The sequence below is a fragment of the Siniperca chuatsi genome, linkage group LG3 (genome assembly GCF_020085105.1).
Source record: "Siniperca chuatsi isolate FFG_IHB_CAS linkage group LG3, ASM2008510v1, whole genome shotgun sequence".
NCBI lineage: Eukaryota > Metazoa > Chordata > Actinopteri > Centrarchiformes > Sinipercidae > Siniperca > Siniperca chuatsi.
Window position 1 is genome coordinate 19,497,525 of NC_058044.1, and position 21,457 is coordinate 19,518,981.

The following is a 21,457-nucleotide window of genomic DNA, read 5'->3' on the forward strand; positions in this document are numbered from 1 at the left end:
TCAAAATTATATCTCACACAGCCTCTGTTGTTTCGATCTAGTCTCTGATTGGTTCTCTTTCACGTCACTCCCTCTTTTCATCCACCCAATGAACGTGTGCTCGAGGCGTTTTTTTCTCTGCTGCGACCGCATTGCTACAAAGTTTACAGTATCCACATTTGAGTCCTACGAGCGGAGTTTAGAATTTATAAGTGTTTCAGCGTCAAAGAAGCTTTTGTTACATTTCAAGTTCGTCTTCATGGTAACATAAACCGTTGTGTGTATGTTCTGGAGACGATAAAAGACTCAGTGACACATAGCTCAGCTTTCCATCTGCTGTCGATTTTATTGGTAGACAGGGGTTTTTGTGGTGCTGGTCGATGTGACGGCGGTTGTTGACTTCACCAGCACGAGTGTTGCTTCCACTTTACATGTGGAGCATGTGCTCTTTGTTATTTTAGTTTATATTCATTGTTGCGTCACACAGGTTCAGTGAGTTCTTGTATTTTCTTACTTAAAGATGCGTCTGCATGGTGGAAGTCTAAACCAACAAGAGCTCAGATTTTAGTGTGGAAACTGCTCTTCAGGTATTAACGGATTGTTTTGACGATTTTGGGGGAAACGTAACCAAATACCTTGACTCCAAAGCAACATGCCTATTAGGCGTTTTGGGGGTCACAGGTCTCTGGTCTCTCACTCGCCAAAGCTGTCGTATGGTTACAAGAAAATGAATGTTTCAAGAAGCGGCTACCGTGTTTTTTCTGCCAACTCCACCACCGCCAGCACCGAGCTGGCCAAGAAGATCACAGAGTAAGTGAGCCTTCAGCTATACAATACCATCTTTGGTACCTGCCATGTCCCTGACAGTACACCTGGGAGTCATATCTGCAGGTGACCTGAGGCGTGGGGGTGTGTATTGTTTTGAATTTAATGCATGTTAAGTTAGACTATACAAACACACACACTGTATATAGTGTGGGAATCATAGGGTAACTCATGACACTAACACTACATGTTGTCCAATGTACATGCATTTGTTCACTTGTTGGCTATTTGTTCAAGTTTAATGTTAAACATTAAACTTGCAAAAGTCTGAACTACCAGTGACAACAGTAACAGAGTTAGTGTATGTACTGAGGGAAGAATAAATCTATACTTCAGCATGGCAAGACAACTTATTCCCATATACTCTATGTGCGTGTGTATGTAATCATGTTGCAAAACGGTTTGGTTATCTATATTATTTGTCTGATCTCTAACATTTCACCACACTTTTAGCTTGTCACTTGCAACTCCAACTTGTATACCCTTATAAACAAGGCTTAGCATCAATACTTCATAGGTGATCAGTTTTCTTTGGTTAGACTTATATATTGCTTTGCTAGTATTGTCCTAAATATTGTATGTTACCCATGTAGTCTTGTACACTGTTCTTGGATAGGTGTCACTTCTTTCAATTGAAAAACATGACATAAAACCTGTAGTTAGTGTCCCTTGATGTTGGCACCAAAAAATGGCAAAAACACAAGAAACTTTTGTTAAAAATCTGTCAACCCTCGAAGAATTGTTTTGATTGAACCCTTCTTCTAGCATTGTAAGGCTCCCTTAAATTAAGTCTGCAAAGCTTAATCAGCATTTCCCATAACAGTATAATCGCAGATTAACAACACAGTATGCGCAATGCTACACAGTGAAGATGAAAGATTTGTTTTATTATATTAAGACTAATCTGGGTTTTTGTCTCGGCGTGGGAGATTCAAAGGAGCTGTCAGTGAGAATCGTTGTGATGAAAGAAGAGTACAGTGCAGACACTGCCCTGTCAAGGGAGTAAGCAGGGCACAGATACTGTACATTATTTAATAGGCAATGATTCATGGGCCATTTAAATGGGTAGTGGCTCAATAGAAAAACAAGTGAAACCAGGTAAGATGCATCTGAATGAAAATAAAAACAATGGGAAATATCTGTTTGTAGTCCCTGTGAAAACACTGACTGACCCGGATTTTAAAAACATGTCAACTGTAGCAATATTTTGCTGTTAATGTAACGGTCACAAACATTAACTCGTGGTTCACTGCTGCTGAGTCAAGAGTGAAACAGTGCCTCTGTTATAAACGTTAAGGGGAAACGTTCAACACATCCGGTGAAAAAACAAGCTCCTGTGACTCCAAAATGGGGACGTTATTTATTTACTTTCCAGCATTACATCTCACCAACTAGGTAACAACGTAGCATGACATCAACACTCAACGGACTCAAACCACCACTGCACCATCGTCTGCTGAGCTGCAGAATGATTAAGAGAAGCTCTCTTCTAAAATCTGCTACTGACGGACAAACTATAGCTTGCTAGCTACCTCGCTAACACAACAAACAGTTGTGATAAGCATGAGTGATGTGACGTTTGTCAGGGACGTGATTATATTAGAGTTATATTGACAATGATGGGTTCATTGTTTTTTGACTTTCCAGCAATGTATTTCACAAACTAGTTGGCAACTTACTGTGAACACACTGCCTTGACTCCACTGCGTTGGCTCAGCTGCGCACCCAGCACTCTACTACATGTGTTGCGCGGTAGGGGGGGGGATCCATACCAAATATCTATACTACGTCTTGTTTTTGAAGATCGATTTCTAGCACCTATAGGATCAATACCAAAAAAGGAATCCATTTCTCTCAGGTTGTACCCATTTGTATTTCATCAAAGAGTAGAACAGCAAACAACGCTCGGTTGTTGGGAACACATTGTAGTGGATGTACTCTTTTCTTCTCCACTGCTGTCGTTGTGTTTTGTGCACTCATACACACACAACAAACAGTTTTATATCGGCTCATATCGGATAACATGTACGCCGATACTGATAAATCTGTGATATGCCGATATTGGCCGATAATTTTGGACGACCGATAAATCGGTCGGGCTCTAGTAAATACCCCTCGAACTGAAGTCAGTCTTATTTTTTTTTATAACCATGTGATTCGTTACTGAATGTGACTAATAATGAGCAGTATATAACATTTTAAACTTGGTCTCTTTTGCAATATTCTTGGAGCTTTCCCTTGTTAGACAAATAGATATAAGAACAGAAATAATACTTATTGCCCATGTCCCATATTCTTTGATCTTTCTTTTTATTTGTCTACTTAAATGTATCCATAATAGATGATGGCATTATATCAAATATTTGAACAAGGTTGAGGGATGTAAACAGGGCGAGGCTACAGAAGCAGAGAGGCCTGTCTTGCCAAGCAGGATCCTGGTACTGGCAGAGCCTCTAACTGTCGCCAAGCCCTCACTCATCTGTGATGTGCTTTAAAGAGCCATCAAGTTCATTCTTTATTATTGGCACTGTTATGTGACGGTTCGGTATTAGATTTAACAGCATACTTTTCTGCCCAAGGCACAGCTGTATTATTAATGCATGGGCTTGTTCAGAGTTTGACTTGATGCACCAGGACTGTTCTGCACTAAATGTCGATATCAATATCAAATTGGTTAATGTTTGTGCCAAGTGTTTTTTGTGGATGTTTTCACTTTTTTCCTCTTTGAAGCTAGTTACAGGTTTACAGTCTTATCACAATTACACTACCGAAGTTAACAAAACCTTACATTTGTAGGCTTCCTTTATCACATTTTTTCCCCCAAACCACTCCTACGAATAAATTACCCAGACAGTTTTTTTTTTTGTGGGGATGCATTTGAGAAGTTGTGGCATGCAAAGGTGCATTGTCATAGCTTGCACAGATTGCAATGTTAACTAACAGTTATTTTCATTATCGGTTAGTCTGCCAAATATTTTTTCCATTAATCTATCTATTGTTTGGTCTATTAATTATCTATATAAAACAGAAAAGCAGCAGATCCTCATGTTTGAGAAGCTGGAACCAAAGAATGTTTGGTTCGTTTGTTGGAAAAATTATGATTAATCAATTACCAAAATGGTTGCAGATTATTTTTCTGTCGATCGACTAATTAATTAATCAATCGACTCATCTTTTCACCTCTGCAAATTACTTAAATAGTTGATTGATCAAGATTTTATTTTCTTACAATCAACAAGCTCTTTTGTTGTTCAAAATAGTAGTTTAGTACACGCTAGAACACACTTCAATTAATAGAACACACAAAGGTGTGTGTTTGTTTTTAACACTCTGTTTTTTCCCCAGACGCTTGGGTGTCGAGTTGGGCAAGTCAGTGGTTTGTCAAGAATCAAATACAGGTAAGTCTAATTAATATCCTGAAGTCCCTCATTTCCAAAATGAATGTCTTAGATGAATGAGCTGTGGTTTAGTGTTTTCTCACTTGACTTTGCACTTGAACCCACAATGATTGTATTTTTTTTTGTTTGTTTGTTTTTTGTTTTTTTTTTGTCAGAGACTAGAGTGGATGTGAAGGAGTCTGTTCGTGGGCAAGACATCTTTATCATTCAGACCATTCCCAGGTGAGACAGAAGGATGCTCTTGATGCCTTGATGTTTTATATTAACAAATCACTATGTGTAATGTGATGAACCCTCAGAGAAGTGTCACCCAACTCTGAACTCTACTGAGATTTTCAGCTTCTATTGCTTATTTTTTTTAATTTTACAGCCCATAAATTTAATGTTTGGTTCACTCTCATCAACCTCGTTTCGTTGCCGTTAGGGGTCCCTCACATCAAAACAATAACAAAAGACATAGTTTGATGACATCGTGTAGTAAGTAGTGTCGGATCATGGGAGTTGTTGTCTTCACCACCATTGCCTTCATTGCAGTCAGCTTCTCCTGGTTAGAATTCCTTCAGTGTTCATCGTTCACAAGGTTTTTACCGGGAACCGAATTATCCGCAGAGGTCTCCTCCTCCAAAACAAACAAACCAGGTGAATAAAAACGGTAAATCAGTTTAAGTTAAAAATCTGTTTCTCTCCAGTGCTTTTTGGCTCACAAAGGACATCCCAGAGGGGCTGCAAACCAAGCTGCTGCTAACGTTTGCTCAGCTTATTTCTCTGATAACTTAAAATCCAGACGTCCGATGACTTAAATCCTTCATCTGGTTAAAATATACTAAAAACGACTAAAATCTAAGAAGTGTATCGTAAAAATGTGGCTTAAAACTGGATAAAGAGTCCATTTATGGCAGACAACTACAACGCAGATGTATGCGCTAAGGGGATATGAGGCCATTGATAGGGGACCAAATGAAATGCGCTGTTACCTTGATTAAAATTACGTATTTCTCTAGGTTTGAAAATTGTTGGAAACATTTGGGACATTTTAATGTGGAAAAGTTACTTATCATTCCTTTTTAATGGCATGGTGAATTGAACATCTACTGTGGCAAGCTAAAGATCCAGATATTTTTCTTGGAAGTTTGTGTAGGCCAAAACAGCTAAAGTGAAAGTGAACATTGGACTTAAATCATGAGTTGGCCAGAAACATGACTCCAAATGAGTATGTAGCTCCATGTCTGTCTGTGTCTGATTAACAGGTTAGCCACAACAATTTTATAAGGTGATAAAATTACTGTCTGTGTCAAAATGCAGCTTTAGATTGTTTTTTCTAATTGCCATACTGTATTTACGTATGCAAATGGCATTCCCAAATGGCTCCCACATAGAATGATTATTTTATTACCAAAATCTGTATCCCATCATAGTTTTACACTGCATTTTTGACCAGGTTTAAAATATCTACTTATGATTGCATTCACATAACTAAGAGCCTGTGACAAAATAGCATAAGCATATTCTCAGTAGCTGTGCCAGTATACTGCATTTGGTATTACTGTGTAATTAACTGAAACAAGTCAAAGTATTTCTACTTTGTGTACTGTGCCTCTAGTTTTTCACATTTAAGAATCCTATACAGGGCTCCAGATTAACTTTTTACATTGGTGGCACTGGTGCACCTAACTTTTACATTTAGGTTCACCGGCACATAATTTAGATGCGCACCCAGTGATACATTTAAGCGTTACCTTTTTTGGGGAGGATAATATATACAAGGTAGATTTATTTATCATTTTACAACAGAGCATTGTATAATGATATTTGAGTTGTATTTCCCTTTTATGCTACTCACAAAAATCAACGTTATATAGGCTAATATTTGAGAATACATTAATTCATTACCCTATTAAGTTATGTCTTATTTCACCATTTTAATTCTTAATTCTCCACCTTATTTTAATGTTTACATGCACACACCTACACCTTTGCACACACACACACCGGCTTGCCCCGCCCCGCCTCCTTCTGTTTCTGCACTGTTGACTTTCTTCGTCATCACTATGTTTTATAAAGTTGCCCAAAAAACACATCTCGCGTTTTGGATTTTTTCACCTGCAATTTCATTTTCACAACAGCAGGTGAGCCGCATTTGGAGGAGGAAACAATCTAAACCAACGTGGTACAGAATGACATCGTCACCAACAGGTGCACTTACAAGCTTTAACAAAACAACTGCATAAGTAGGCCTACATTAAACCGGGGACTCTCTCTCTCTCTCTCTGTGTTTCTCTGCAGACCATGTGCAATTATCAGTAGACCGCACGGGAGGGGTAGAGTGAGGGAGGATTATCCACTCGCTAATCAATTGCGGATGGCATCATTTTTAAATGTTTATCAGACCTGCTAAATTTTTTGTTGCATTTGACCACCAAAATGGGCACACCCTGGAGCCCTGCCATAGTATTCATTTGCCTGGGAGGTTTGGCTCCAAATGAAGTTCACCTTTGCAGCAGGAGAAACAGGAAAGGCAACGCTAACTATGGCTTTCTCACTTTAACCAGCTGAGTCTTCTGTTTGTCCTTGTTAATCAGTTATTTGCTATGACGAAGAGGCATGCTCTGAAAGATGACCAGAGGTCACAGGAGGGGACATCACATTTTTGAGCTTCCTGTACTGAGAGTGTACAGATCCACCAGGCCGTTGACCTGTCTGTCTGGTTTCAATAAGCTGTCAAGGCCAATATGGCTACATAAAATAACCTGTTACACCAACAGCTCTTCACCTTTTCAAAAGTAGTGAAACTCTTCTAGTCATCAAAATAACAACCATCATGGTAGTGTATCAAAATCTTACCACAGTACAGAGTTTTGATTTTAAAAGTGTCCTGTAAGCAAATCTTTTCTTACTTGCAAGCTTTTTTTCCTGAACAGAACTTCATATTTAGGTCATGTTTAGTTATGCAGTTAGCTTTGTGTTTCTTTTGTTGCAACTTGATCAGCTGCATTTCAACAGCCAGTAACTTTTTCAAGGTTATTTTTGGCTTGGGGCTTACAGGAAAAGCCTGTTAAGGTGGAGTCCAATAACAGGCCATGTGTAAACAATAGTAGGTTAGTATTTGCCAGACATTGTTTACTTTATTTACAGTGGTTTGTGAGATGATGATCTTGCAAACAAATATTAAGCTGCTGACTCATCAATCCCCATCAACATATCCTTTTGTGCCTGTTTGGCTCGCTAATTGCATACCAGCACTGTGCTTGTACGGGTTGTGATATCTAATATAGTCTCTTGAACTGAATGTGTTGTTTCTCAGAGATGTCAACACAGCCATCATGGAGCTGCTGGTTATGGCTTATGCCCTGAAGACGTCCTGTGCCAAGAACATCATCGGGGTCATTCCCTACTTTCCATACAGCAAGCAGTGCAAGATGAGGAAGAGAGGATCCGTTGTCTGCAAGCTGCTGGCATCCATGTTAGCTAAAGCTGGTATGGATTGTGTGTTGTAATTTCCTTTGTCATTATTGATTTGTTCACTGAATTAAAGCACAGATTAAAGTCACATTGGGTCAGTTGGTGTTGACAATCAGCAGATAAAATCATACCTAACCTTATTGCAAGTCTTCAGATTCATTCGCTGCCAGTCGTTCTCATGAAGATTTTTTGTTTGATACTTGCAACCGATGTCGCTTGTGTCACCCGAGGGAGACATACGACAGCTTCACCTGAAGTCAGCTTTGTTTCATAAAGTTCACTCACCACCAGTTTGCTCTGTTGCTGCCTTTTCAGCGCAAATTGCACTGCATATAAACAGTGCAAGCTGTCAATTGTAATGATTGGCGTTCTTGCGGGATTTGCGGGGGCGTCTACCACCAGAACTCCAGTCGTTCAGTGTGTTGTATAGTGTATTTTCTCAGGTTTAAGGTGTTTATGCTCCCTCTCTCTGAAAAACTAAAACATCTATTCAAGTTGGTGGAAACAATCTTTACGTGTGGTTTGTTCAGTCTTTGTAGGTTTCAGCTCGTCTTCAGGTTTGTCCCAAGCTTTAGCTGAACATAACAGGGTTACAATCAGCCATTTAGAGCTGTGCATAAATTACACAGTGCGCTGTACTTACACAAAGTCCTGTTGAATAGTTTGTGTGTTAGACACAGGACCTGGGATACATTAAATCGTGCATCACATTACTTAATTTCCCCAAACTTTGCGCTCAGTTTAGCAATCTGTTTACACTATTTATGAATCTGTTTGTACATATTGATCCATGTGCACAAATTTCCATGCCAGTATGTATATATCTTTCTGCCTGGGAGCTCTGTAACACTGCAGAAACTTGTTCTGAAGCCATTCCAACTCATGTGTGTGTGTCCTTGGTGTTGCAGGACTAACTCACATCATCACCATGGACCTTCACCAGAAAGAAATCCAGGGCTTCTTCAGCTTCCCTGTTGACAACCTGAGAGCTTCCCCCTTCCTCATCCAGTACATCCAGGAGGAGGTGAGGCTACATAACACTGGACAGTGTTGAGCCTCTTTGTCGAACAGGCACAGTGTCACAACAATACTACTTTACATCAAAGAATGAGTTCTGGAACAAATTTATAGTTAAATAATCTTTATTTTTTATGGAATATCAAATGTCAGTTTTACATCATAGCGCTAAAAAGAATATTTCTCTTTCCTCAGATTCCAGACTACAGGAATGCCGTAATTGTTGCAAAGACCCCTTCAGCTGCCAAGAGGTAACAAGAAAGCCTGGGACACTCAGAACTTGCAAGTCCTTAAATTATCTAGTTGCATTCTCTGTTTTACACGAGTACATCACTTATCCTACTGTCATAGTGGTCAGTGTCTTTCTTTAGCGTTGCATTTTTATTGTGCTTTTGTCTTTTCGTAATACCTATCATATGCCTACCTATTAGTTTTTTATGTGCCATGTTTGTCAGTTTCTTTGACTCTTGTGTGCCTGCATGTCCGTCTGTCTCAGAGCTCAGTCCTACGCTGAGAGGCTGCGACTGGGGCTGGCAGTGATGCATGGGGAGGCCCATCATTCAGAGTCAGACATGGCTGATGGTCGACACTCTCCCCCCTTGTCCCGCACCACCACAGGACACACCGGCCTGGAGCTGCCATGTAAGACACAACGCAGTTTCTCTCTCTACTCTTTGTTTCCTCTCCTTCTCTTTTTCACTTACAGATATTTGTTACGGCATTACTGAAATCAAATCAGTTTTATGACTCGATTCTGTGTTCCATTACTGGTTGTATGTAAAGTTGCCTTTCGTGTTTATTTTGACTCACAGACAGTTTCTCCCTGAAGGATGTTAAGTTTATTTTATAACACAGGTCATGTGTGCAAGATGAAAGCCATATACACATCTACATCTTTTATTATGTCATGCTGACTGTTGAACTTATAAATACAAAAAGCATAAAAAGAGGATAATTGTTTAAAATTTAATTGTGCAGTTGCAGACAGGAAACTTTCCTTTTTGAGAAACTGTTTCTTCTAGACAATTCAGCTCTTTTGTTTGGTGACGTGGAGAGCTACATTTCCAACAGGGACATTAGAGGGCTTGAGATTCGAGCAGTGAGAAAAATGAATGCCATGGTACTTTGCCATCTGTTGCTCATGTGTCTCTAACCACACAGAAATCATAAACCAAAGTTTAGATCCCTAAATTGTTAAACATAAGTACTCACAGACGTCTTAGGATCTTTTTATATATTTATTGTCTTGTTCTTTATAAGCTCTAAATACTTCTGAGTAAAGACCAGTAGCAGGGTTGACCTTTGCTCACAGTTTCAGTCTTCTCTTAAAGCTGCCTAAAATGGCCAGCTTAAGATGAGAGTAATGACCATGCTGACCCTGCAGTAACACACACATGCACGCGCGTGCACGCACAGTTTTCAAAGCATGTGTCAGGTCAGCCCTGCCCCAGGCGTTGTTGTAGCCAGCTGTGAAATACTGCAGGCAGTGACTGACATTGCCCCTTTTTTCTTCCTCAGCCATCTTTATTTCCCTCCTCATCTCGTCCCGTCTTCTCACTTTTCAGCTGACTTTATGATCCTCCTCCTTCTCCCTCTGGACTTGGAAATGTGTTTTATATCAGCCGTCTCTTTCTTGTCTCCAGCAGGAGCTGAATCCCATCTCTCTCTCTCTCTCTCTCTCTCTCTCTCTCTCTCTCTCTCTCTCTCTCTCTCTCTCTCTCTCTCTCTCTCTCTCTCTCTCTCTCTCTCTCTCTCTGCGCCTTTACACATGCATTGATTATGTGAATAGTCAATTCATGGTACAGAAAGGCTTCTTACCACTGAACACAGCTGCTCTGGGATTTAGAAGCTCCTCCTCAGAAACACAGTGGGAGAGTTTGTTTTGGATATCACTGAGCGCTCTGTAATGTTTTGTCTGTTTGTTGTATGTCTAATTGTGCATTAATATTGTCTGTACCATCCTATCTTTTGCCAACGCAGGCAGCAAGCGTCACATCCCATTCCCTGGGATAGAGCTCCCAAGTACGATCATAACGAATCCATTTGTGCTTCCTGTTGATTGTTTATGCTTCACTGCATGGAATGACAGAATGAGTTACTGAGGGCTTCCACTTCATTTCACTTCTGGACATTCAAGAATTAAAGTGACAATGATCTTATAATAGGTGTTAATTTGTCATCCTAAATCTAAGCTGACTTGAATATTCATGGTATCCTTATTGATTTAGATTGTTCTTTTCAACAACAGATCAGTTGAACGATAGAAATACAAGGGCTATGTTGAGATTCTTTTCAGTTGAACTTGAAGTTTATATATGGGTCAAACGGGACACCCTACATGTGAGGATGTAGACAACCTACCGTGTCTTCTGTTTATGCTTTCCTTTTGGCAAGGGGAAATACTTTATGTTGTATTAATAGCAATGAGCTGCACTGTCCTGTTACATTGAAGCACACTTGGATCACAAGATGAAAATAGTTTTTCACCTAAGTGTCAGTGATAATTGTTGGAAGCCCTCAGTCTCACATCCTCTGAGCTGAAAGGAATTAGTTTTTTGTGAAATTAAGAATTATTACTGGTGTGAGAAACTGTAACAAGAATGATATGACTTATGTTATCTTAGTCTCCACAGATGTGAAATCCTCAGGTTGCTAAATATTAAAATGTTAAGGGTGGGGGAAAAAAGCCTTAGAGACAAACAGAAACAGTATTATTTATATTGACTCATGCTAATTAACCTTCCTACTAAATTTAGGATATGAAATTACTCATAACTTGGCATATTATTGATTATGAACTAGCAATTAAAGTTCATTAATTGCTTAGCATGGACATAATCTTGGCAAGTAATAATATCCTTGCCTGACATTTTCAAAATTCAGCTCATGTGACATCTTCAGTTTTCAGTTGAAAAGTCAAACTGCTTGATTTTCTTTAGTTTCTAAAAACGTAATCATTATTTCTAGATTCTAATTTCTTGGCTTCCTTTCCGACCGAGAAATCCGTTACCATTTTAAAAAAGTTTACATTTTAGTTTTTACACAGAGGGCCTCGCTGGATGGTCTTGTGATGGATTTTGGAACTGCTCTGAACGTGCCTTGCTGTATTTTGGAACAAGGTTTTTGGCATGGTCAGGGCCTCAGTGTGGGGGGGCCCTACAAGTCAGATGTGGTGGGTTCTGGACCTGGATTGAAATATTACTTGAAATCCCCTTGAGCACTTTAAACATTTTAATATATGCCTGTCTGTTGAGAGACTTCAATTTGGGATAATCTCCAAGATATGTTATTCTTTTTGTAACATCCATATTGCAATCTGTAAAAAAATAGTGTTTGATTAGATTACAAATAATGATCGATCCTGGTCTGTGGTTCCTAAAAGAGGCTCAGTTCTACACCCACTTGTCCATCTACCACTATACCAAAAACAGTCAAATGCAAGCACACCATGTAAACCCATCTTAAGTCTTGGTTTAGATTTAGCAGATACACTAATTTTTCCCAAAGATAACTTGGTCTCAACAGTCTTTAATGGCATGCAGTTATTGGGTTGGTGCTGTGGTAGCTGGAAGCTTGTTGGGGTAGAGCTGTCTTGCATGATGTTTGCAGGTTTTTAACCAAATCCCTTCTCACCAAATCTCCCTTAACTTTACCTCACCTCAAGAATCTGTTCCTGATTGGGGTTATATGATAGACCTCAATTATTTTCCACAAAGTAATGTTCCTTCAATTGTGTCTTTCAGTGATGATGGCAAAGGAGAAGCCACCTATCACTGTTGTTGGAGATGTAGGAGGCAGAATCGCCATCATTGTTGTAAGACCTCAAGCTTTTTTTGTGATTTACTTTTACTTAAAACAATTTAGCAATTAATTTCTCATATTGAAACCTGAAAAGTTACAGTGTGAAGAAATTGGTTACATTTTTGGGTTTTAATTTTTCTACATTCGAAGCTTCTATTGAAATTTTCAATGTATGTCATATATTTTATGACGTCATTACCCAAAAAAAAAAAAATCCTCGAACAAAATCCTCAATATGATTAAATTGATTCATCGGATTAAATGAGTTAGTTTTTAATTTTTATTTTATTAAATCACCTTTATTTTGCTGAATATAACTCGTCAGTTCCGTCAACATAAATACATGTAGGCAGCAGGCTAATCCAGTATTAAAACCTAGTAAAAACCTGTGCAGCATTCAAATGTTGATTTAGAATTCAAATGTCAACGTTATGACTGAAGCTTTGAACTATTCGGTACAGCCCTATTAATCATTAAAGGAGCAGTGTGTAGGATTTAGTGGTATCTAATGGTGAAATGGTTTGCAACCATTGAATGAATGTATGAATGAATACTGCTCGCCTCGCCCTCACCTTCCAAGCGTGTAGGAGAAACAACAGTGGCCGAGAAAAACGCGAATGGCCCTATCGAGAGCCAGTGTTTGGTTTATCAGTTCTGGGTTACTGTAGAAACATGGCAGTGCAACATGGCGGACTCTGTGAAAGGGGACCCGCTCCCTATGTAGATAAAAACGGCTTATTCTAAGGTAATGAAAAGGCAGCGATTCTTATTTTCAGGTGATTATACACTGATGAAAACATACTTATGAGTATTGTATTCCTTTTCTGCCAATGCCACTTTAAGTCACAGATATTAAAAACAAACCTCAGAAATGTCTGATGCTCAGTATTGTTTACACCGTGACATGTTGACCCAAAAAATAGAAGCCTGAATGTTGACATTCAGTTTTCCAGCAATTCAAATGTATATATTTTTCTTTCTTCTTTTTTCCTTTTCCCTGTGTGATGTCTAACCCTGTGGTCACTTTCTCAGGATGACATCATAGATGATGTGGAGGACTTTGTTGCAGCAGCAGAAATCCTGAAGGAGAGGGGAGCCTACAAGATTTACATCATGGCTACACATGGACTGCTGTCTGCAGATGCACCAAGACTAATAGAGGAGTCTGCTATTGATGAGGTAAAATCATGTGTGGATGGCAAAATTATTGGTGTCATCCTTTCTTGTCATTTAAGTTAACATTCAAAGGTGCATGGAAAATTTATGTAAACTGTGTTTTTAATATGTCAAAATTAGGACAAAGTTGACCTATAATCTAATTAATTCAGTTGGTAAAAAATACTATCAGCAGAAACTTACATGTAAACCAATCCCACCCCAGTACATATACATTCTGTAGATCAGATTAGATGAGTTTACCTTCCTCCTCAGAAAATGAAAAACATAATGAATCACCTTTTGACTTTTTGCCTTATACTGAGAATATGGTCGGTTTTTTTATGCATGTCGTTCATGGTTATCTAGTGCCTTGATTAATGTCTGAGGGAGGTGTGAAGCTAGAGAAAGCATGTAAGACAAATCACTCATAACACAAATGACACATCTCCGTAGCATTTATTTCTGATGACAGACAGACTTTAACAGTGTATACTTATGCCTTGACTTTTGTCTGTGTTTATCATGAACCTTCTCAAAAGGTTTAGGACTTTTCCCCCTGAATTCAGCCTCTCTGCAACTGTGTTGGTAAGATACAGCGTGAGGAATGGCTTTAATTATTGGGGAATTCTGTGTCATGAGACTGAGGTTTTGAAATTAAATAATTAATTATTACGCTTAGTTGTTTAAATGCAGAGTTATGTATCATTTCCACATGGCATTTGTCATGCATAGGTTATTCCCGTGTACATACCACTTCACCTAGCTCCACCAATCAAATGCTCATGTTTAGAGTTATAGATTAAGAAGTTTTAGAAAGTCAATTTCAGAAGAAGCCCCATAAACAAATGCACTAAGGCTGTTAAATTGCGCCTCCAGGTGGTGGTGACCAACACTGTACCCCATGAGGTACAGAAGCTGCAGTGTCCAAAAATCAAAACTGTGGATGTCAGTATGATCCTGGCTGAGGCCATCCGCCGCATCCACAACGGAGAGTCCATGGCCTATCTGTTCCGTAACATCGCTGTGGATGACTGAGGCAACACACACGTACATACATTTACATTCCTGCACATACAAAGTAAACATTACCAAGCACACACACAGATGACCAAGAATTAAGTTTACTCCAGTCACTGCTTTAACCTGCTATTTTTGTTTGTTTTGCTGATAAACATGTTGACAGAAATTGGCTTTATTTAGTGGATGTTAAATATGAAGCAACTCAAAGCTTTATTCCTCTGATATGTTACATAGCAGGACTGTACAAACAATACAAACTGTTGTACTTCACTAATATTTGCTTCCTACCATCTGAAAACATGAATAGCACAACATAATGTATCATGTGTAGCCTCTCAGTACACTGCAGAATTTGGCAAATAAAACAATTTTTCTTGGGTGAGTAAAGTTCTGTTGTTTTTTTTTAACTGAACAATGTAGATTTAAAGTGACAAATGCTTGGATATACTAACTGGATAAATGTACCGCACACTACAACAACTGGTGGTAGTGAGTACACTTAGTGTTTGCATTTTGAATTTTAAGTGTGAAGAAATATCTGCAACTGTCAGAAATGTACAGTACAGTGGCTTCACACCTGAACCTAAACTTTCAGTAGCAGTTTCAGTCATAGCTGAGGCTGCCTGCTTCATGATGCATAGAAAAGCATGAAATGTCATGAACTGCTGTGTTCAGCTACAGTTAGATGAAAGTGCTCATCATAAAGCTTGTGCCAAAGAGATTCTGCAATGTATGAGGTGTTTGTTTTTTTTTGTTTGGTTTTTTTGGGGTCATTTTACAGTTGCAGTATATTACAGTACAGCACTTATGAGGAAATACAGTAGTGTAGGAAAACGATTTGGTGTAATGTAGGCATGAGTGCTGGGATTTGATTGTTGCATTGTGCCTTTTATTTTTTAATAAAGCTGCTGCATGTGTAACATCAAATACAAAAGGTAAGTTAACCTTTTCATGCCTCCCTAAAATAACTAGATGGTGTATAAAATTTCAAGTTTGATGCATAAAATGTGACCAGTTATGATTTACTATGTACTGCAGAGCTGAGGTTCTCTACCACTGCATGTATGCAGCATATCATCACTGTTAATTAGCCTTTAAATGACACTTTGGGTGATAATTTCCAAATATACTTAATAATAATAATTGTAAATTCAATTGTAAATGTATTGAATCCCTTTTTTAATTCATGATTTGAATAGGTGACTAACTCACAAGTGTATCTCACAAATTGACACATGACCCATAAAGGCTCACTCAGAGTTAAAGATATGCATGTGACACATTCTACAGTTATTTTTAGTCTTCTACAGAGGATGAAAAAAAAAAGCCATAAAACCTTCATTGTAGTGATTTGAATAGAACAAAATACCACATAGTTTATATGCAGGCAATACACACACTGCTGACATTTCATTACTCATTAATTACTTATTTAATAATCTTGATGTGTTCTGTCCAGGACCCTGAACTTGTTCTAAACGCCTCAGAGTCACTTTAATCTGCTGAGGAGCTTTGACCAAGTCCAGGGGCAAAGACATCTGTGAAAATGAGTCATCAGTGCAGTTAAAATCTGACCATTGAATGCTAATAAAGGTAATACTTAAGTAAAGGTAGTGTACGTAAAATGACTATCCAGATATCCTCAAATATCCATCTAAGATGTAAATTAAAGTAAAAGTCTGTGTACGAGATGACAAATCCACACACCTGCGTGACTGTGAAGCTGCCAGGCCTCCCTCCCTTCGCAAATGAACAAGAGCAGAGTGCGGAAGAATGTTTGTTTAAATGTGGACTGAAAGAGGAACTGCCCGCAAACGTTTACCCAGCTACTTCCTCAAATTAAAACAGGAAACTTGGTTCTTTCTAATCTGATGGAGTGAGGGGGGGTGGGGGGCTTGGACCTGAGCACTACAACTGTCTCCACTCTGCAGGTTGCATTTATGGGAACCGTGCACAGCTATTTAAGGAACTGCACAATGATCCCTTTTGTCAACCGGTTAAACATTTAGTATTCAAATGTAGTGATGCTCAATGACATCTCAGATAGTTTTGCTTAACTTTGACTGCTGTCCTCTCAGGCCTGGAGGCAGTTAGCAGAGTTTACACTGCCTCGTTAACGTCACACTTACTTTAATCTTAAATCGGAATCATTTTTCAGAGATGTGAAAAGTGTTTGTGAAATTATCCAGGCTGTTTCAGTTGTTTACTGTAAGCTAAAGTGTGTGTTATAGTTCAGAAACACCAGCTGTGAAAGACTTTATCAACAGACGTTTGTTTACATGCTGTCAGTCAATCCAATCACTCCAGACTGATGATGGACAATAACATCGGCGCACATTTCTTTCTTTATCCCAACACTGATGAAACTTAAGAGGAAAGGAACACAAAGCCTTGAATGTCTTGAATATTCAAGTTACAAACCAAAGCATTTAAAACCTGAGATGAGTCCAAACCACTGGATCTCTCCTTGATATGTAATTTCAAGGTTTTAGGTTGAAGCCTCATTGGAGGTATGACAATAAACTCTAGGATTACACATACACTGAGCTGGCACTTGTTTCAATGAATGTAGTGAGTGTTTTTCATCAGCAGATGGCGACAGAGAACTTAAAATACTGTAGGATACCAACAGAAATTAGAACACGGAATACTTTTGTTGGCACTTGTTGGCTCATTTTGTCACATTTTAAGACTCCACAGATGAAATGGAGCAGTAGTTGTGAAAGCAGGAAGTGAACATGCTGGGACCCCACCAAAAAAAAAAATCTCTTTTCACAGTTCTGTAACACATGCATTGCATCTTTACTGTTCTCTATTTCACAGTTTTCTCTTCCTATTTCTACCTGAAAGGACATCAGAACATCTGTGGCCTGCAAAAATCGGTTTCCTCCAGCAAGCTTTATACTGAAAGTGACAGATTTCAGTGCTGCCTTCTTCAGGAAGATTTCCTGACTCCATGAAGAGCTCATCTCTAATATGTATTGTAAAAAATCAAAAAGTTTTGGGTAGAAAAGAATATTAATTATAACTAGTCCAGCTTCAGATGTATGTAAATTTAGTCAAATAATAGTCAAAATAACAGCAGTCCTACAATACAGTACTATATACTGTAGCTGTAAGATGGTATTTTTGCACCATGTTCCATGATGTTGATGTATTTAATCTATGTTGTTTGTTCATTTATTTCTCTATATAGTCATTCATTTCTGCACCGACATGATTTCCTTAAAGGACTTATTTAAATTTTCATGCAATTAATCATCCATTTATTATTTACTTTTAATAACATACCTCCTTTCTATGATTATTTATGCTAAAAGTGAACTTGCTTCTCAGCAATAATACATAATCTATACATATAGCTACATTAATAATTTCACACGACTTTTTTGTGCTCTTTTATTACACATTTAGATCCACATTCTACTTACATTTGTTAAATAAACAGCAAAAATAATAATTCGTGAGAATATGCCCTGGTAAAAAAACAAAAAAACTACCTAAAAATATAATTTTGAATGGTTATTTAAAAATGAAAAGTGCATTTACAGTTTACATTTGCATTTAAAACAAGAGTAATATCAAGCTTAATAGCAAATTGGAATTGAATACAAAAAATTGTAAACATTATGATGTGCTACAGGTGAATTATTAAATTTAAACAATTTACATGAGACATACAACTTTTACGCATACCACAACATATACACACTTTCTCTCAGTAAACACACAGTGAGCAACAGTCCAAATATCTTGATGTAAGTGAACATTTTAATTTAAAATCCAAAAGCTATACATTGATCTAAACACCAGCAGCATGTCACCAAATAAGCAGCAACAACATTACATGAAGTAAACAACTGTCTAATGCATCTTCCCTCTGTCCACTGGCAGTCTGTTCAGGTTCAGTCCTCATACCATTCACCTCTTCAGTTTCTTTTCCTCTCAGTTGTGAACCCTGAAGTGTCTTTGTTGGTGCAGAACCACTTAACTCACTCAGGCAGCTCTTCACTTTACACCCCCACTGACTCCAGGCTTTTCTCGTTACTCTTTCTCTCTGTCCAACAGCACTAAGTTGCACAACATACCCTCCATCCTCTCATCTCTTGTCCCTTCGTGGAACAAAACAACACTTCTCTGCCTCCCATTAAGACAGAATACAGCTGTTGGTCTTGTTCATAGGCGGCCGAAAGTTGGTGTCTTTTGGAAAGGTCTCCCTGCGTCTGCGTAGTGCGGGGCTGAGCCGACTGGGTAGGTTCGCCTGCTGCAGGAGCTCTTTGAACACCTCCACCACGTTGGCGTTCTCCTTCGCCGAAGCTTCCAGGTAACTGTTGTTCCAGTCCAGCTCTACAGTTGACAGCACATCCTTGTTGGACACCTGGCGCTCCTCCTCCCGGTCCACCTTGTTCCCCACCACCACGATTGGTGTGTACTTGTCCTCCTTGATCTCCAGAATCTCATCTCGGAGGCTCTTGACAGCCTCCAGTGACTCTGGGTCGTCCACAGCGTACACCAGCGCGAAGGCATCGCTGTTTTGGATGGAGAGCTTGCGCATGGCTGGGAAGGAGTAGCTGCCACTGGTGTCCAGGATCTCTACTGTGATCTTGACCCCACCAATGTCGTATTCCCTGCTGTGCAGCTCCTCCACTGTGCGCCGGTGTTTTGGCTCAAATGTGTCTTGGAGAAAGCGTTGGATCAGGGCTGTCTTGCCCACTCCTGCTGCCCCCAGAAACACTAGACGCACCTGGGTCTTTTCCTTCACCTCAAGAGACATGCTGTTTTTTTGGGGCCAAAACGAGTAAAGAAAATGTCCCGAAAACTGTGTGTTTACTCACTTCCTCTCAGTGGTTACAACAGCTGCTGTAAAACTAACACAAATTTCAACACCTGCCACTGACTGACTTTTCCTTGAAACTCTCCCTCAACGCAGTTTCTCATGAGTCTTCTTCTTGAGCGTCTTTCCTTGCTTTTTTTCCACCTCCCAGTTTTGTTACGCTGGCAGTGACTCTGTCAAAGCTCCTCAAAGTTGCTCATTGAATGCCTCTGTGTGTCTGATCCCACACACTGCCTTTTATGCCTGTTTTGGTAGAGAGCTGCCGTGCCCTCCTGCAGTTGCATCCAATCAGCAGAAGGCAGCCAGTTAAAGTGTAACATCCAGGCAACCAGTGATAGCAGAGCATGTAAATCAGTGTGCGGAGCGAAAGGATATCTATCTCTCTCAATTAAATTGGGCTTTATTGGCACGAGCAAGATGTTAACATTGCCAAAGCATGTGTAAAATAAAAACATACATAAACAGAAGAATTTTGATATTAAAATATATACGGAGGAGGAGGAGGATGAGGAGGATGATGATGATGATGATATTAATATAATAATAATTATTATTAATAAAAAATTGTAGACTTGCAGTTAAAATACACATACAAAAAGTGAAATCTACCTAAACACTGCAACATTTTTTTTTTTTTTTTTTTATGTGTGTGTGTGTGTAGGTCATTCACTGTCCCTCAGGTTGTGGCATGTTGATATATATTGGGCAGCAAGTCTCCTAGGAGTATTTTTAATTTTGAAAGGTAATTTAGCTCTTTGAAATCTGAGATTGCAGAGTTGAACTTGTTAAAGTAAACGTTCCTTATTTCATTGAATGTTGTACATTGTAGGAGGAAGTGCATCTCTGTCTCAGCCTCACCTGTCGAAGGTGACACATATTTTCTTTTGGTTGCCATGATTTTTTGTGTCTTGCTTTTTCCATTGCCAGTTTGTGGTCGCTGAGCCTGTACTTGGTTAGGATCTGTCTCTGCTTTCTGTCTCTGACAGTAGAGAGATATGCTGCCAATTCATAATCTCTTTTTAGGGCCAAATAACATTCTGATCTACTTTGGCTTTTAGTTTCTTCTTTCCAATATTCCATATAGGTTTCTTTATATTGTGTTATAATTTGGTTTGCTCTGATTGGTGTTTGGAAAGCAGTGTTGTTGTGAGACTGGTCAGTGAGTGTCTGAGAGGGGTCAATTAGTCTCAGCACCAGCTGACATAGGAGACTCTTTTCTGGGCTCAGCTCTTGGGTTTGGAGGGCTATGGAATGGAGGGTGTCTAGAGGGTTCGATTTAAGGTGATTAAGGTCCAGGAGCAGCACACTGATCCAACTGTACAGCAAAACAAGCAAATATCTTACCATTTTTTGTTTAGTGTACATGTTTGTTAGTTAAAGTGTGAAGGGTGTATGCATGGTCGGTGGTGCGGCGTTTTGGGAGGAAGCCAATTTGGGACGGAGGGAAAAGCAGGGTCCTGATTATAATGTCAGCCGGTCACAAAGTACCTCAGAGGAAAGACATCATCTGCCCATCATTGTTATGCCTCACTTGACAAAATAAGGAAATAGAGACTAATATCAGAAGATCTCTTTTAAATAACCAGTTCTATTGAGATTTTCTTGCAGCAAAGGGCACAGTGCTTACAGAGGGTGCTGTTAGTAGAGTTGTCCACAACAGCAGCTAACAGAGTCAAATCTTGTAGATGACTGATAAACTCTGTGGTTCTTCTTTAATCGGCAGAATCATCCCATAAATAAACAAACCTTTGTTAAACTAGAAGATGCATAATAAATTCTAATTCAAGCTCTGACATCCCTTTTGTATGATTGTTTGTCATGTTCTGCAACAAATTAGTAGACAGCATTACTGTCACCGTCAGATTCTTTACTGCAAACTAGCATATCCGGTGAGTAATGAATATATTTATATTTATGTCCTGGAGAGATGAAAGATGATATTCCATTAAATAGACAGTGAACCTGT

The 21,457-nt window shown here is 39.0% G+C and overlaps 2 protein-coding genes across 4 annotated transcripts; one reads left to right on the forward strand and one right to left on the reverse strand.

Annotated features, from left to right (window-relative positions):
- The first annotated feature begins 89 nt into the window (after positions 1-89).
- On the forward strand, positions 90-15,044 carry prpsap1 (phosphoribosyl pyrophosphate synthetase-associated protein 1). 3 transcript variants are annotated; one of them, XM_044190209.1, is made up of 12 exons: positions 90-789; positions 4,150-4,202; positions 4,358-4,424; positions 7,504-7,676; positions 8,570-8,685; positions 8,874-8,929; positions 9,175-9,320; positions 10,659-10,700; positions 12,422-12,492; positions 13,512-13,658; positions 14,177-14,222; positions 14,514-14,730. In XM_044190209.1, exons 1-11 carry the CDS (start codon positions 632-634, stop codon positions 14,180-14,182), a joined length of 1,035 nt encoding a protein of 344 aa, XP_044046144.1. In that variant the 5' UTR covers positions 90-631; the 3' UTR covers positions 14,183-14,222; positions 14,514-14,730. The 3 variants fall into 3 exon arrangements, with proteins under 3 accessions (XP_044046144.1, XP_044046143.1, XP_044046142.1); XM_044190207.1 differs by lacking the exon at positions 14,177-14,222 and having other exon boundaries at positions 93-789; positions 14,514-15,044; XM_044190208.1 differs by lacking the exons at positions 10,659-10,700; positions 14,177-14,222 and having other exon boundaries at positions 14,514-15,044.
- Positions 15,045-18,052: 3,008 nt separating this feature from the next.
- rasd4 (rasd family member 4) lies at positions 18,053-19,956 on the reverse strand. The gene has a single exon (XM_044190210.1). The coding sequence runs from the start codon at positions 19,429-19,431 to the stop codon at positions 18,805-18,807; it is 627 nt and encodes a 208-aa protein (XP_044046145.1). The 5' UTR covers positions 19,432-19,956; the 3' UTR covers positions 18,053-18,804.
- Positions 19,957-21,457: the final 1,501 nt, after the last annotated feature.